The sequence below is a fragment of the Myripristis murdjan genome, chromosome 15, assembly GCF_902150065.1.
Source record: "Myripristis murdjan chromosome 15, fMyrMur1.1, whole genome shotgun sequence".
Lineage (NCBI taxonomy): Eukaryota > Metazoa > Chordata > Actinopteri > Holocentriformes > Holocentridae > Myripristis > Myripristis murdjan.
The window spans coordinates 1,293,148-1,306,392 of record NC_043994.1 but is presented as its reverse complement, the minus strand read 5'-3'; the positions used below and the strand labels follow the sequence as shown (position 1 = coordinate 1,306,392).

Below are 13,245 nucleotides of genomic sequence, written 5' to 3'. Positions count from 1 at the left end.
ACAGACAGACACACAGACAGACATAGACATAGACAGACAGACACAGACAGACATAGACAGACACAATTCAATTCAATTTTATTTATTTGTATAGCCCAGAATCACAAATTACAAATTTGTCTCAAAGGGCTTTTCCAGAAAAATACAACATCCTCTGTCCTTAGACCCTCACATCGGATGAGGAACAACTCCCTAAAAAACCCCTTTAACGGGGAGAAAAATAGGAAGAAACCTCAGGGGAGCAACAGAGGAGGGATCCCTCCCCAGGACGGACAGACGTGCAATAGATGTTGTAAACACAGATAACAAACAATAGAATGTATGAGGATAGATAGGTGGCGGATGAGGGATGATGACGCCAAGGGAAGCCAGATGCACCAGAGCAGCCAGGGACCCGGGCCACACAGCCACCTACACCATGAAGACCTGGATCTATAATAGACAGAGCACACACTCGGACAAACACACATCAACCATTCACACACACTCACACAGAGACAAAGGTGGAACATTAATTATCTGCAGAAGACTAATTGATAATTAGCTCCGTGAGAGCAATAATCTCATAATCTCGTCGGCAGGTGAGTGCTTGGGTTACTTCATTGAGACAGAGAACCAGCCCACCGTACCACTAACTGTCAGCCATAAGTTAGGCTGAAGAGATGAGTTTTTAATCTAGATTTGAAAGAATCAACAGATTCAGATTGCACACAGACATAGACAGACATATACAGACAGACATAGACAGACATATACAGACACACAGACATACAGACACACAGACAGACATAGACATATACAGACAAACATACAGACAAACAGACAGACATACAGACAGACATACAGACAGACATACAGACAGACATAGACAGAATAGAGTTCTCATATTCTGCCCGAACCCGACCCGACCCGACCCGACATTTTCGGGTCGGGTCGGGCCTAAAATTTACGTGAATTAGGCGGGTCGGGTCGGGCTTCGGGTTCTGTGGGGGATTTTTTTTTTTTTTTTTTTTTTTTTTAATAAAAAAAAAATAGAATTATGTGTTGTGTTATTGATTATGACGTTTCATTTTTCTGTGACTGGTGGAGAGAGTGAGAGACTGGATTGGATTTGGAGGCTAAACTTTCAGTGACAGACAGACGACCAGCTGTGCGTGCGCAGCGCAAACAAGTGAGAGAGAGTTGCAGCAGGATCCCGCTGTGCTGGCAGACTCGGCAGCAGGGACGGTTTTTGCTATGGGCAGTGCAACTGCCCAGGGCGCAATCTAGCCTACTTGGGGGCGCACGAGAAAAAAAAAAAATCTCCAGTTTTCTAGACTACCGTATTGACCCGCACATGCCGCGGCACCATCAGTCGGTATCAGGCGGGCCGGCCGCGGCACCGTCCGATACCGCGCCCACCCGTCAGGTCTGCCGGATCTGACAGGTGAGCTGCCTGATGGCCCGCCTCATACCGACTGATGGTGCCCCGGTGCCGCGGCCGACCGGCTCTGCTAAATAATGGGGAATTTGGCGATTTTTTTTTTTTTTTTCGGGCTTTATCGGCTGTTGGGCCTAAAGTTCGGCTAATTAGTCGGGTCGGGTCGGGCCTCGGGCTGGCCCAGTCGCGCCCGGGTCGGGTCGGTTCTTAATTTTCAGGCCCGATGAGAACTCTAAGACAGACATACATACAGACACAGACATATACAGACAGACATATACAGACACACAGACACAGACATATACAGACACACAGACAGACATAGACATATACAGACAGACATAGACAGACAGACAGACATAGACAGACTTAGACATAGACATATACAGACAGACATAGACAGACATACAGACAGACAGACAGACATAGACAGACAGACATACAGACATAGACACAGACATAGACAGACATACAGACATATACAGACAGACATAGACAGACATACAGACAGACACACAGACATACAGACACACAGACAGACATATACAGACAGACATAGACAGACATATACACACAGACATAGACAGACAGACACACACACACACACACACACACAAAATAGAACAAGTTTGTCCTCTGTCAGACTGACCTCTCTGTCTTCCAGCCACCAACAAAGTGCGGATGCTGGAGGACGGGGTGACGGAGAGGATCAAGACGCTCCTGCGATCCGACATGCCACCAGTTCAGTTCAAGCTGCTGGGAACACTACGCATGATGGTGGATGGACAAGGTGTGTGTGTGTTATTCATGGCAAATGGATTGAGCAATACTATTTCAGTACAGTCACACACACACACACACACACACACACACACATGCAAAGTATGTCAGTTCTTAGACTACAAGGATTGAACCCAATCGCACGACTCACAAGAGTTCAACTTAATTCTTTTAATTAGAAAAGTAACAACTTAAATTCAAAACAAAGTTACAAGAGAAATATTCTATGACAAAAGTAACAACGGAAAATCACCATAGCAAAAGTAACAACAGAAAATCTCTCTTAACGAGGAATTACAGGAAACAAAGGCAAGACCAAAGTATCAAAAGAATATGAGAACAAAACTATGACGAAACAAAGTAGCAAAGACACAAAAACTTAACTATGGCAAAACAAAGTAACGAAGGAAATACATAACCTGACATGACGAGACTTGACTTGGCGTGACATGGAGCATGGACAAACACTTGACTTGGCAGGACAAAACAAGACAAAGGGAAACAGGGACTACACACAAGGTAATGGGGAACAGGTGGAAACAATCAGGGCGTGGCAGACAATCAGACCAGTGGGAAACACACAAGGGGAAGGGCAAGTGACCTGACACAAGAGGAGAGTGGGATTTCAAAATAAAACAGGAAGTCACGAGACAAGACACAAGAACAAAACCTAACAAAACAAAACATAATTTCTATGACATGACAAAGTATTGAACATAGGGTTCATGTGAAGAGAACAGTCAATTAAAGCAAGCAGAGTATGCTCTATCTTCTGAGTAATGTCTGCTGTATAGTTTTTTCTCTCTCCTTTCAGCCTATACAGTCTTCTGCAATAATATGCTGTTCATTATTCTTCATTTCACATCATAGATGTCATTGTCCTATTATCTCAACATTTACTGTCTCTGTTTCTTCACTTGCTTATATTTTAGTCACTCAAATGCCCTTTTTTCTGTCCAATCTCTGTTTTGATGGTTTCCTCTCTCTCTCTCTCTCTCTCTCTCTCTCTCTCTCTCTCTCTCTCTCTCTCTCTCTCTCTCTCTCTCTCTCTCTCCATCCTTCCTTCATTGACTGCCCTGTGTGGTTGGATCTGTCAGAGGAGGCAGCCACAGTGCTGGGGAGGGATGCAGTATTGTTAGCTCGAGTAATGGAGTGGTGTGACGCTAAGGACCATGCAGGAGTCAGGGGAGAAGCCAACCGCCTACTGGCAGCCCTCATCCGACACAGCCGAAACCCTGTTAGTCTCTCACACACACACACACAAACACACACATTACTATAATAATGATGCCCTTGACCCATCCTCAAACTCTAAACTAAAACATATACTAACTCTAATCTTCAACTTTAAACACTTTTGAGTTGTAAACTGTATAGTCATATACTTTATACTGTCAGTATTTCAGCACTGTGTATTTATCTCACTAAACTGGGCATGGTTCACCCTCCAGTGGTTCAAATCATTACCCAACAGTCATTAACCTCTGGGAAAACTGAAAAGCAACCAAATGTCTTCACTTTCTGTGCTTTTGAGGTTGGTTGGTGCCATGCAGTTGGTCCAAGGGGCCATTATTACAAAATCCCAGCAGTCTGAAAAATGTCGCTTGGGACTGAGAGCCCATTAGTCTGACAACCTGTTATCTCAAAAACAAATGCCTATTGCTCTGAAGGCCCATTGCTCCAAAAATACACAATCTGGAGTTGGATTTCAGTGACTGCCAATGTTATACTGAGTTTTGCATGCCTGCTGAGAAATGCAACCACTCATTTACCTTAACGTTAAAGGAATACTCCCGTGTTTTGGGCAAAATAAAGTCCCCCGACTTCCCCTGACTGAGACAAGATGTTCGATACCATTTTCACCTGTGTACATCGGTTTAGTTCCTATGGGTATTATTTTGTGTTAGCTTAGCATAAACTAAAAGTCAATGGGAGTCATTAGCCTAGCTCCATCAGTGTGAATAAATAAACTTTACAACAACTCCAAAGCTATCTTATTTACACAGTGCATCATGTGTTGTATGAAATATAAATCATGGATTTTTTTGAGGAACCCTCTGCTTAATCCTAACCAGGTTTATTTTGTGGATGTTATTCAGACTATTGGAGTTTTGGAATAGTGGGACTTTGGACTGACAGGCAGTCCCCATTTGGTCATCAGAATACAGAAATAACAGAACACACACACACATACACAGATACCTTCATCATCACACCTGTGATTTGGATTAATTTTATATTATGAAGATCCTAGTTGTTTCTGTATAAGAGCATAGCATTTCCTATGTACTTACACACTCTCAGTCTCTTTCTCTTCTTTTTTTGGCTCACATTTACACACAAAAAAACAGAGACTTAATGAACATCTCTAATTGATTCCCTCCCCCTGACAGGAAGTTATCCATGCTGTAACCAAAGCAGATGGGGTACGGCACCTTATCTCCATGGCAAGCAGTGAACATGTGATCATGCAGAATGAAGCTCTGGTTGCCCTGGCAATAGCATCTGCTGTTGACATCGGTAAAGCAGTTTCAGAGACTTTCTAAAATCCAAAGTTCCGCTGATCAGGGAAAATAGAGTAGGAGCTCTGTAATCTGTAAACACTTTGATCAGTACCATGTGATGCAGATGGACATAAAGACAGCTATTTTGGTAGAGTTTTTCATTCTCTTAACACACTATGAGATAAACAGATTGAACAAATTAACGATTCTCTGTAGAGCTACTACCTCTGGTCCAGAATCTGTAATAGAGAGCGCGACCAAAAGTGGGCGTGGCTGTGTCATCCAACTTGTCGGCAGTAGAGGACACCCCACAAGATCCCCTTTGGAGAAACTGCCGAAGAAGAAGAAGAAGAAGAAGAAGAAGAAGAAGAAGAAGAAGAAGAAGAAGATGAGAAAGGAGAAGAAGAAGAAGAAGAAGAAGAAGAAGAAGAAGAAGAAGAAGAAGAAGAAGAAGAAGAAGAAGAAGAAGAAGAAGAAGAAGAAGAAGAAGAAGAAGATGGGCGTGGCCTGTCTGGAAGTGGGTGTGGCCCAACCAGTGTGAAAAGTTAGTGTGTTGTCCAGGACCTTGCATCACTTTTTTGTGACTTTTTGTGGTATGTCCCACCCACTGCCACTCCCCTTTTTGACTGAGTAGCCTGAAAAGTTCATCAGGTCTTCTGTGGCCCATGATATACCTGGTTGAAATTTTATATTTGCAAAGTTAAACCACTGTCATGAATGGATGAAAGGATGAAGAGAAGAACACTGATTTATCCCTCCCCCCTCCCTAGGCATGTAGCTGCTGACAAGTTGGTTGACAGACACACAGCCAGCAACTGAATTTGAATTAAATATGTGTATAAGCTGTCGGATAAAAATGGAATGCATTGAGCAAATGCATTACAGCTGCAGACAGGAACTGTGATGGCAACTTATGTAACAACACATTTTAGGGGAAGCCAGTGCCAAGCACTGAACTGTTTTCCTCTGTGACAAGCAGTGATAAAAAAGACTGTTTTCAGATAGCAAAACACACACTATACTTTGCAGTACTCATCTGCAGCTGTAATGCGTGTGGAAATCCCAGAAAACATTCATTTTAATACAAGAACTACAAAGGCTGGATTCACAGCATTCTATGTGATGCTACACTATATTTAAGAGAGAATGTGCTATTAGTGAGGATGCTAATAATGTGCTATTCTTAAAACCACAGCTCTAAGCTGTCAGCCTTTTGTACTGTATCCTACAGCTAGAAATTATAGTCAAACAAATAAATGAGTAGCACTGTGAAATAAAATATAGCAAAGATAATCTGTTTCCACAGCTGTTTTTTAAGAGGCGTTAGAGAAGTGACAGATCAGTCAAAGTGTATAATTCATTCAGAATGCATGTTAACGGAATGTGCTTTAATTAGTCATATGTGCAAACGCATTCAATCATGCATAGGTGTGTGTGTGTGTGTGTGTGTGTGTGTGTGTGTGAATGCTACAGAGTCTGTGCAGGCTCCATTCAGAGAGGCTGAACTGGTCCCAACACTCCAGAAGATGTTAGATGATCCTGCGGGGGCGGTGGAGGTCAAGTTCAGCGCTTTAGGCCTCATCTGCAGCCTGGCCAACTCCGGTATGTTTTACAGTTACCTCATACACTTAAAGGGACAGTTCACCCATTTTGGAAAATGTGATATTATTCTACTCAGCTTCTAAATGTTCTGGAGGACAGCAGTGGTGCTACCTTCCTCTCATTGTTACTGGGTGCTGGATACTGGCTGGATGCTAACTGTTAGCCTCCTGCTACTGAGGTGGACTTCCCCCAAGCTAACATTCTTAAAAATGACCAGATAAATGGAGATGAGGTAAAGGCAGGTATGATGCTTGAGGTACTGTACACTTGGAGTGTGAGTATGTGGAACAAAGCAACAGCAGTTGCAGCCTATTCAACAGCTAAAACAAGGAGGGACATAATTTAGGGTTGGGAGGCTACAATAGCTGATTTATAAGCCTTCTCAGCTGACATGACCCCTGACTGGCTTCAAGAGGCCTGAGGTCCTGTTCAGTGGAGCAGTGCTTACTCCTAGTCTCTGTTTTACAGACCAACCAGCATCTCACATGTCCTCTTTTCCTTCAAGTTCTCATGAAATGACCTCACATGACTTCTACTTCTCTTAAAAACAAAGTGTAGAAATAATACTGACATCATCCTGCACTAGTGGGTATAAATTAAAATTTCAACCCATGAAACCCTCACAAATCTTTAACCATCCTCTCTTATCCACCTTATGCCGTCAGATAAAATTGTCTTTCTGTCCCAAAGTGATATCCTGTTGGTTTACACTTGTGAATGATACTTCCCTGTACCATGTCCCACCCAAACATCCTGTTTCAGCAGCAGGTCTTTAAAGTGAAAGAGAGCTCAGGACGACAGTATTTTTAAAAATCTTTTCATGCATCATTCTGATCACTTCTCCTTTTTTCTCCTGTCTACTCCCACTTGTCTCTCTCTTCCTACATCCATCCCTCAATGCCATTCTGCTGCAGGTGCGATGAAGGAGGAGATGGATTCTGTGAATATGAAGGACAGCCTCAGTAAGCTGGCAGATCACAGCAGCAGTAAGCTGGCATCTCAGGCCAGCTCCATATTGACCATGCTCAGCGACACCAGCTAGACCAACACACTGCAAAAATCTGACAGGCAGGGCAAAGGATTTCATCTTTTACTCAGATTTATCCAGTTCTTTCAATGACATATTTTAAGTCAAAGTATCTTACTGCACAGATAGATCATTTTGTCACAGCTCACTGAAGATGGACAAGGCCATTTTCACAGTTTCAGTATGACTGAACGGCACACCTAGTTTTGTGTGACTGATCAGAAGGGAACAGAATCTGTTAGAAGCTGCAGTTGGGTGAAGGTCTGTAGACCTAAATGTTGTAAGGTCTAAAATAAAGATTTTGTAAATGAGTTGACAGTTTTAAAGACTTGTTGTTAGGTTAACACTTAATGTAAGGTTGAAATTCTGCGCTACATTTCATTAGTGGTTTAACTGGCCTTCATGGCTTCCCCTCAGCGTGGCCTGGTGGGGGAATCTCCACCACCATTAGTGTCATTCCATTCTTCTGAAAAACTGAAGTGTACTTTGACTCTTGGACCCAACCATGGCCACTTCAGAGGCAAATGTTAAACACAGTGCATTACAGTTATCTGTTATTTATGATGCAATGTCAACTTGTAGGAGGGGCAAATTATATGAGCGTGAATAGACAAACCAATATTCATGTAACTGTCCATTTAAACCTCCCAGCTCATCTCCTGCTCACTTTGCCTCTGATCTCCAAGTGGCCTCCATGTAATGTCTGTTGTTGTGCATTACCAAAGGCTGAGCCGAAGTCGATGAGTGGAAGTCAAACAGCTAATGAAACGCAGCTCTGTTATTTGGCACAAACTCTGCTTCAAGTGTATCTTGCCATAAAGACAATTAAAGAGACATGGTTGCTTAGACGGCCAAAAGAATTTTGACAAAAAACATAGAAATTTCCAGAAAATCCATGCAGAATGTTGTCAATAACAAATGGAATTACAGATAGATGTGCTTCCTCTGTTCATCAGAACTGGTTAGGTGGTCTGTTAAGATGAAATACAAGCAATTCAAAGTACTACAGATATTTATTAATATGATTATCGAAGATCTGGACTCTGTTCACCATTTTTATTGTGAGGTAAGGTAATGCGTTTTGGAAACTAGCTGTCATCAGAGTACCATGTCAATGCTGGTCCCTGCCTCCTTTTTACAATATGCATAATCATCCTCTGGTGTGTAGGGGAGGTTGTTAGGGAGGACATCATTTAGAATTAGTTGCATAATTTGCATCTGAACCCATCATTGACAGTTCAGCTCTATATGAGGTGGACTTTCCTTTGGAAATATTCACCCTAATCAACTCAAATTGTTTAATGAACAATTGTTTAATGAAGTATGAGTCTGATGATGTGTACCAGAATTTTTACAGCTTGGAATGGCTGGAAAAAACATTGTTAATTTTTGAACAGTCATGTGTGGTGGCTACTGCTCCTCTGGCATGGGGTGATCCACGAACTGCAGAGGTTACCAGATCTTTCTGGATGTTGATAGCATGGTAAATACCGTTTTAAACGGCAATTTGAGCATCGGTCATGCACAATCAATGTATGCATTTAGGTTTTGAAGGGTAATAATTGTCGAGTGATGTTAAACATTTTGATTTGCATTACAGTGGTCATTTCAAGAATATTATTATTATTATTATTATCATTATTATTATTATGAGTTATTATAAGTCCACCCCAAAGGCAGGAGGCTAACAGTTAGCATTTGGAGCATCCAGCCAGTATCCAGCACTCAGTAACAATGAGAGGAAGATAGCACCTAAGGGTAGGTGAAATAATATCATTTTTTTCAAAACGGGTGAAATATCACTATAAGGACTTCACCTACACACCTGAGGATGATTGTGCATATTATATAGAGCAGGCAGGGGCCAGAATTGTTATGGTGTCTAATGAGGGCTATTAGTGCCAAAACACATTAATTTACTCCACAATTTAAAAAAAAAAATGGCAAACTGAGTCCAGGTCAATATTAATAATTTTATTCAGTATTCGAGTGTCATTACTTTGAGTTGACACCATTTAAAAAATGCTTTCTACATCATATGAGCAAAAAGCTATAGTTATTTATCACAAACAGTAACTCTATGACTGCTGGGAGTTAAGACAGTTTTGCCACAGTTTTGTTTTGAATGTGTTAATGTTTGTGGTCATGTGGAATGCATGTGTTGAAAGATATTACATCATTGCAAAGAGAAATGTTGGGGAAGAAAAGGCAAGATAATTTGACTTGAAATATTGTGATGAAATCAAACATTACTCGCTAAGTTATCCCTATCACAAATCCTTTGGGAAAAGATTATTTTTAGGCTGAGGTATTTTTGAGAAGCTGAAACCTGGTGAAGACCACCAAAGACTTGTGCCACCATGAGAAATCTTGAACATGTAACCGACTCATCCACCAGCATCAAAGCAGTTTATCTGGATCGTCCAGTCTCTTGTTTATCATTATCACAGAGACTGTCAGAGTCGGTGAAGTAAGAGCAATATCATGACCTCTCTAAGGAAGGCTTCCTGTTTTATGGTAGACAGCAAAACTAATGTAACAATACATGTCTGACAGAGCGGTATCCTATAGAAGCACAATGTGAAGAAGTCACTGAATATTGAACTAGCTATCATTGGATATTTATATGTATATAATAATAATAGGTGTACAGTAGGTGCTGTATACAAAGCAATTCAATGTGCATTTTCGTCGCCTACCCATAGGGACAAGGGTCAGTGTGTGTGGTGTGGTGTAAAAACACTTATGCAATTTAAAGTGATTAACCTTTCTTTTGCATCATTTGATATAATATCTGTGAGTGGAGGATATAAAGCAATGATATTCCTGCTATGGTTCAATGTGATATCTGTATGAACCTACAATATGTATACAAGCTAGACATTGTTAAACATTTGTGAACAACTCTGTCTGTTCATTATTTATGGAAGGTATTTTTTGACATTTCTAGAGCTGTGTTCCACAGTAAGCAGAATAAAATTATGTCTTGTCTTCCCAAAAAAGGCTTCTAGTTATTGCATTTTTCTTATCAGTTAAACAGTCCAACTCTGAAAAATTCTAGCCACATGTAACAAGTCACACACACACACACACACGCACACACACACACACACACACACACACACACACAAATGCACCAAATCAAAGGTTCTGCTGCCAGCTGTTTTGAGTTGAGCAAGATTCAAATGCTTTTTTGGTCCAAATTCAGCTGTAACTGTACCACAAATTAGAAATACATAAATGATGGAAATGCAGTAAAACTGTATGACCAATGTCCACAAAGAGATTACTGTGAGTTCATTAGTACATCCCAATGTTGTTTTGGTCAGAGATAGGGCTAAGGGCTGAAGATGAAATTCATCTTAAAAGTTGTTTAAAAGTAGTAGGTAGTTCACTCATTTTGAAAAATGTGACCCCCCCGCACCCAACCAGATGTTTATTTTGTTTTATTTATCTTCAGAAACGCACTGAGGAAAGGTTCTCCATTTACAATTCTGCTGAGCTTTGATGCTCCACATGCTAACTGTTAGCCTCCTGCCACTGAGCTGGACTTCCCCCCAGCTAACATTAATTTTAAACATTAACATTAACATTCTTAACTTCCTTAATCCACACAAAGAAGGTTTACCATCACTTTCCAAGTGTTGCAAGGTTACAAGATTCTAAACAAAACACATTCACCATTTACTATTTATCTGTTGTTTTAATCTCGTCCCTTATATGTTTTAAAGGTGAACTACCATATCTTTTCTCAAGTTCACACTACATTCACTCTTGTTCTAAAGACAAAAACACCAATTAATTTTGGTATGAATTTGCCACCTGCCGTCCACCAAATGAGCGCTGGGATAGGCTCCAGAAAATGAATAATGAATGACTGAATCAGTTTGCCTCCTTCCTCTAAGCTAAGATACTGCAATAAAGGAAGATGATGCATTAGGCTACCATTGCTGCCAGTCATATGAAAATGCTTCTTTTGTCCTAAATGGGTGCTGTCAGCTTTTAATGCTAGCTACAACAGAGAACCACTGAACAAACTTATCTCCTGATTTATTTGTCTGAAAAATATCACTTTGGAGTTGGAAGGTGTGGGAAAAATACGTATGTGGCTTGTCAAAAAAAGCACCTAGTATTTACTTGAATGTCCATGAGCCATACGTACCAGTCATAATCTGTAGGTAAAGCTTTTTCAAATTGGAGTGAACAGACTCAGGATGCACCACTTGTCTCCTAAGGTAGGTGTGCAGCTTTGTTGAAGCCATCTTGTTTCTAGACCATCTCTGCTTTAAGGTTCCATACAATACTGCCATTCATAAAGTCTGAGTGAAATTTTCTTCTATAGCTGCTGTGCAGAACCATTTTGCCCTGTAGGCAAATAAAAACACAGCACCATAGGACCTTGCCTTCCTCAATATAGGGCCCCCACAACCAATCATCTGTTGTTGTTTTTTGAAAGCTCAATTAACCCTTTGCAAATGGAGAAAATTCATCTGATTTCTTTTTAGAAACATGGGAAAAAGGCAATGAGCAAATTAACAGGAAAAAAAAGAACATTCTTAAACAAACAAGTAGCCAAACAAACAAAAAAGCAAAATAAATGAATTTTATTTTGAGAAACTTAGTAACCAGTAGAAAAATAAAAAAAAAATAAAAATGATCAAAGAAATCAGAAAGTATAAGAATATTATCAAAAAATTACCCCTACAAAAAACAATTAGCAAAAAATACCCGAGAATTATCAAAGAACTAGTAAAACAATTACCAGAAAACTATTTACACCTGCAATCGTTATATATTTAAAATTATATTACAAGAAAAATTACCATAAATTCAATACAAGAATACAAGAAAAATGACGAAAAAATCGTCCAAAAAAAAAAAAAAAAAAAGGAGTCAGAGGGTGAAATAAAATCTTTCAAGTTGTTTATCTTTTAGACCAACATTGATCTATTCATGGTAAAACACAAGGGCCCCCCAGATGATTTTTGGCCTGGAGCCCCCCAAATGTCTAGGGACAGCACTGCTTTTTGACCAGTTATTTTCTGCAGGCCAAATAGTCCAGCAGATGTCAGTGTTGCAGCAGAAATGGGCTCAGTGGGCACCAATGGAATCCCATATTCAACTCAGTGGACCTGAAGGAGACACATCTATCTGGTGACTTCTAGGACAATAAAATCTATTTCATTTCAACTTAAAGTGATATTCATTTCACATGAGACTTAATCATCCACACCATTCTGTGTAATTGTGCACATATACATAGCAGTGTATAAACTGCAGACACAAATGGCAATATCCTGACAGCAAGATCAGTGGTTTTCAAAGTGGAGTCGGGGCACCCTTTCACCTCCATGAGGGGCCTCCAGGGGGTCCTTGGTAAAATGAGGAATAGTTTAATTTCATTGTTATTTAATTCACTAGAAACTGTTACAATGCAGATATTGTATGAGGGATCATTTCAGAAAAATTCCACTGTCTGGTTAAATCTAACCACTATTTTTCAGTATTAGATAGATAGATAGATCTTGCACAATCATATACGGTATGATAATGCAATGAAATTAGGGCTCAGTACTTTTGGTGCAGGGCAGAGTAGAAAGCATCGTGCAACCTCCTAGTTGAATAGCCGAGTCCGGTATAGATGGCTGCAGCCATGTCTCTGATATCAGAAAAATGCAGCAGTCACGGAAACACTTGTTGGATGCGATGTGCAGGCGCAGTTCGTCGATTTTGTTAGTTATTGACCTGGCGTTGGAAAATGCTGGGAGGCGGCGGCTTAAAGGGTTGTCTCTTCAGCCGTGCTAATGCACCGGCCCTGCAGCCTCGTTTTTGTTTTTTGTTTTGGTGTAACCATATGAAAATTGCACAGATACACTTGACTTTGAAAAACATGGGGGGAAAGGCAATCAGCA

General features: G+C 40.6%; 1 protein-coding gene across 4 annotated transcripts in view; it reads left to right on the top strand.

The window, feature by feature from the left end:
- The window catches only part of LOC115372371 (rap1 GTPase-GDP dissociation stimulator 1), a 46,440-nt gene extending 36,105 nt beyond the window's left edge, over positions 1-10,335 (top strand). Inside the window, exons 10-15 of one of the 4 annotated variants that reach the window (XM_030070211.1) lie at positions 2,085-2,210; positions 3,298-3,437; positions 4,594-4,720; positions 6,178-6,306; positions 6,775-6,891; positions 6,997-7,013. In XM_030070211.1, coding sequence (XP_029926071.1) covers positions 2,085-2,210; positions 3,298-3,437; positions 4,594-4,720; positions 6,178-6,306; positions 6,775-6,851 — 599 coding nt within the window. In that variant the 3' untranslated portion in view covers positions 6,852-6,891; positions 6,997-7,013. The other 3 variants (XM_030070208.1, XM_030070212.1, XM_030070209.1) reach the window with 3 other exon arrangements.
- The last annotated feature ends 2,910 nt before the right edge of the window (positions 10,336-13,245 follow it).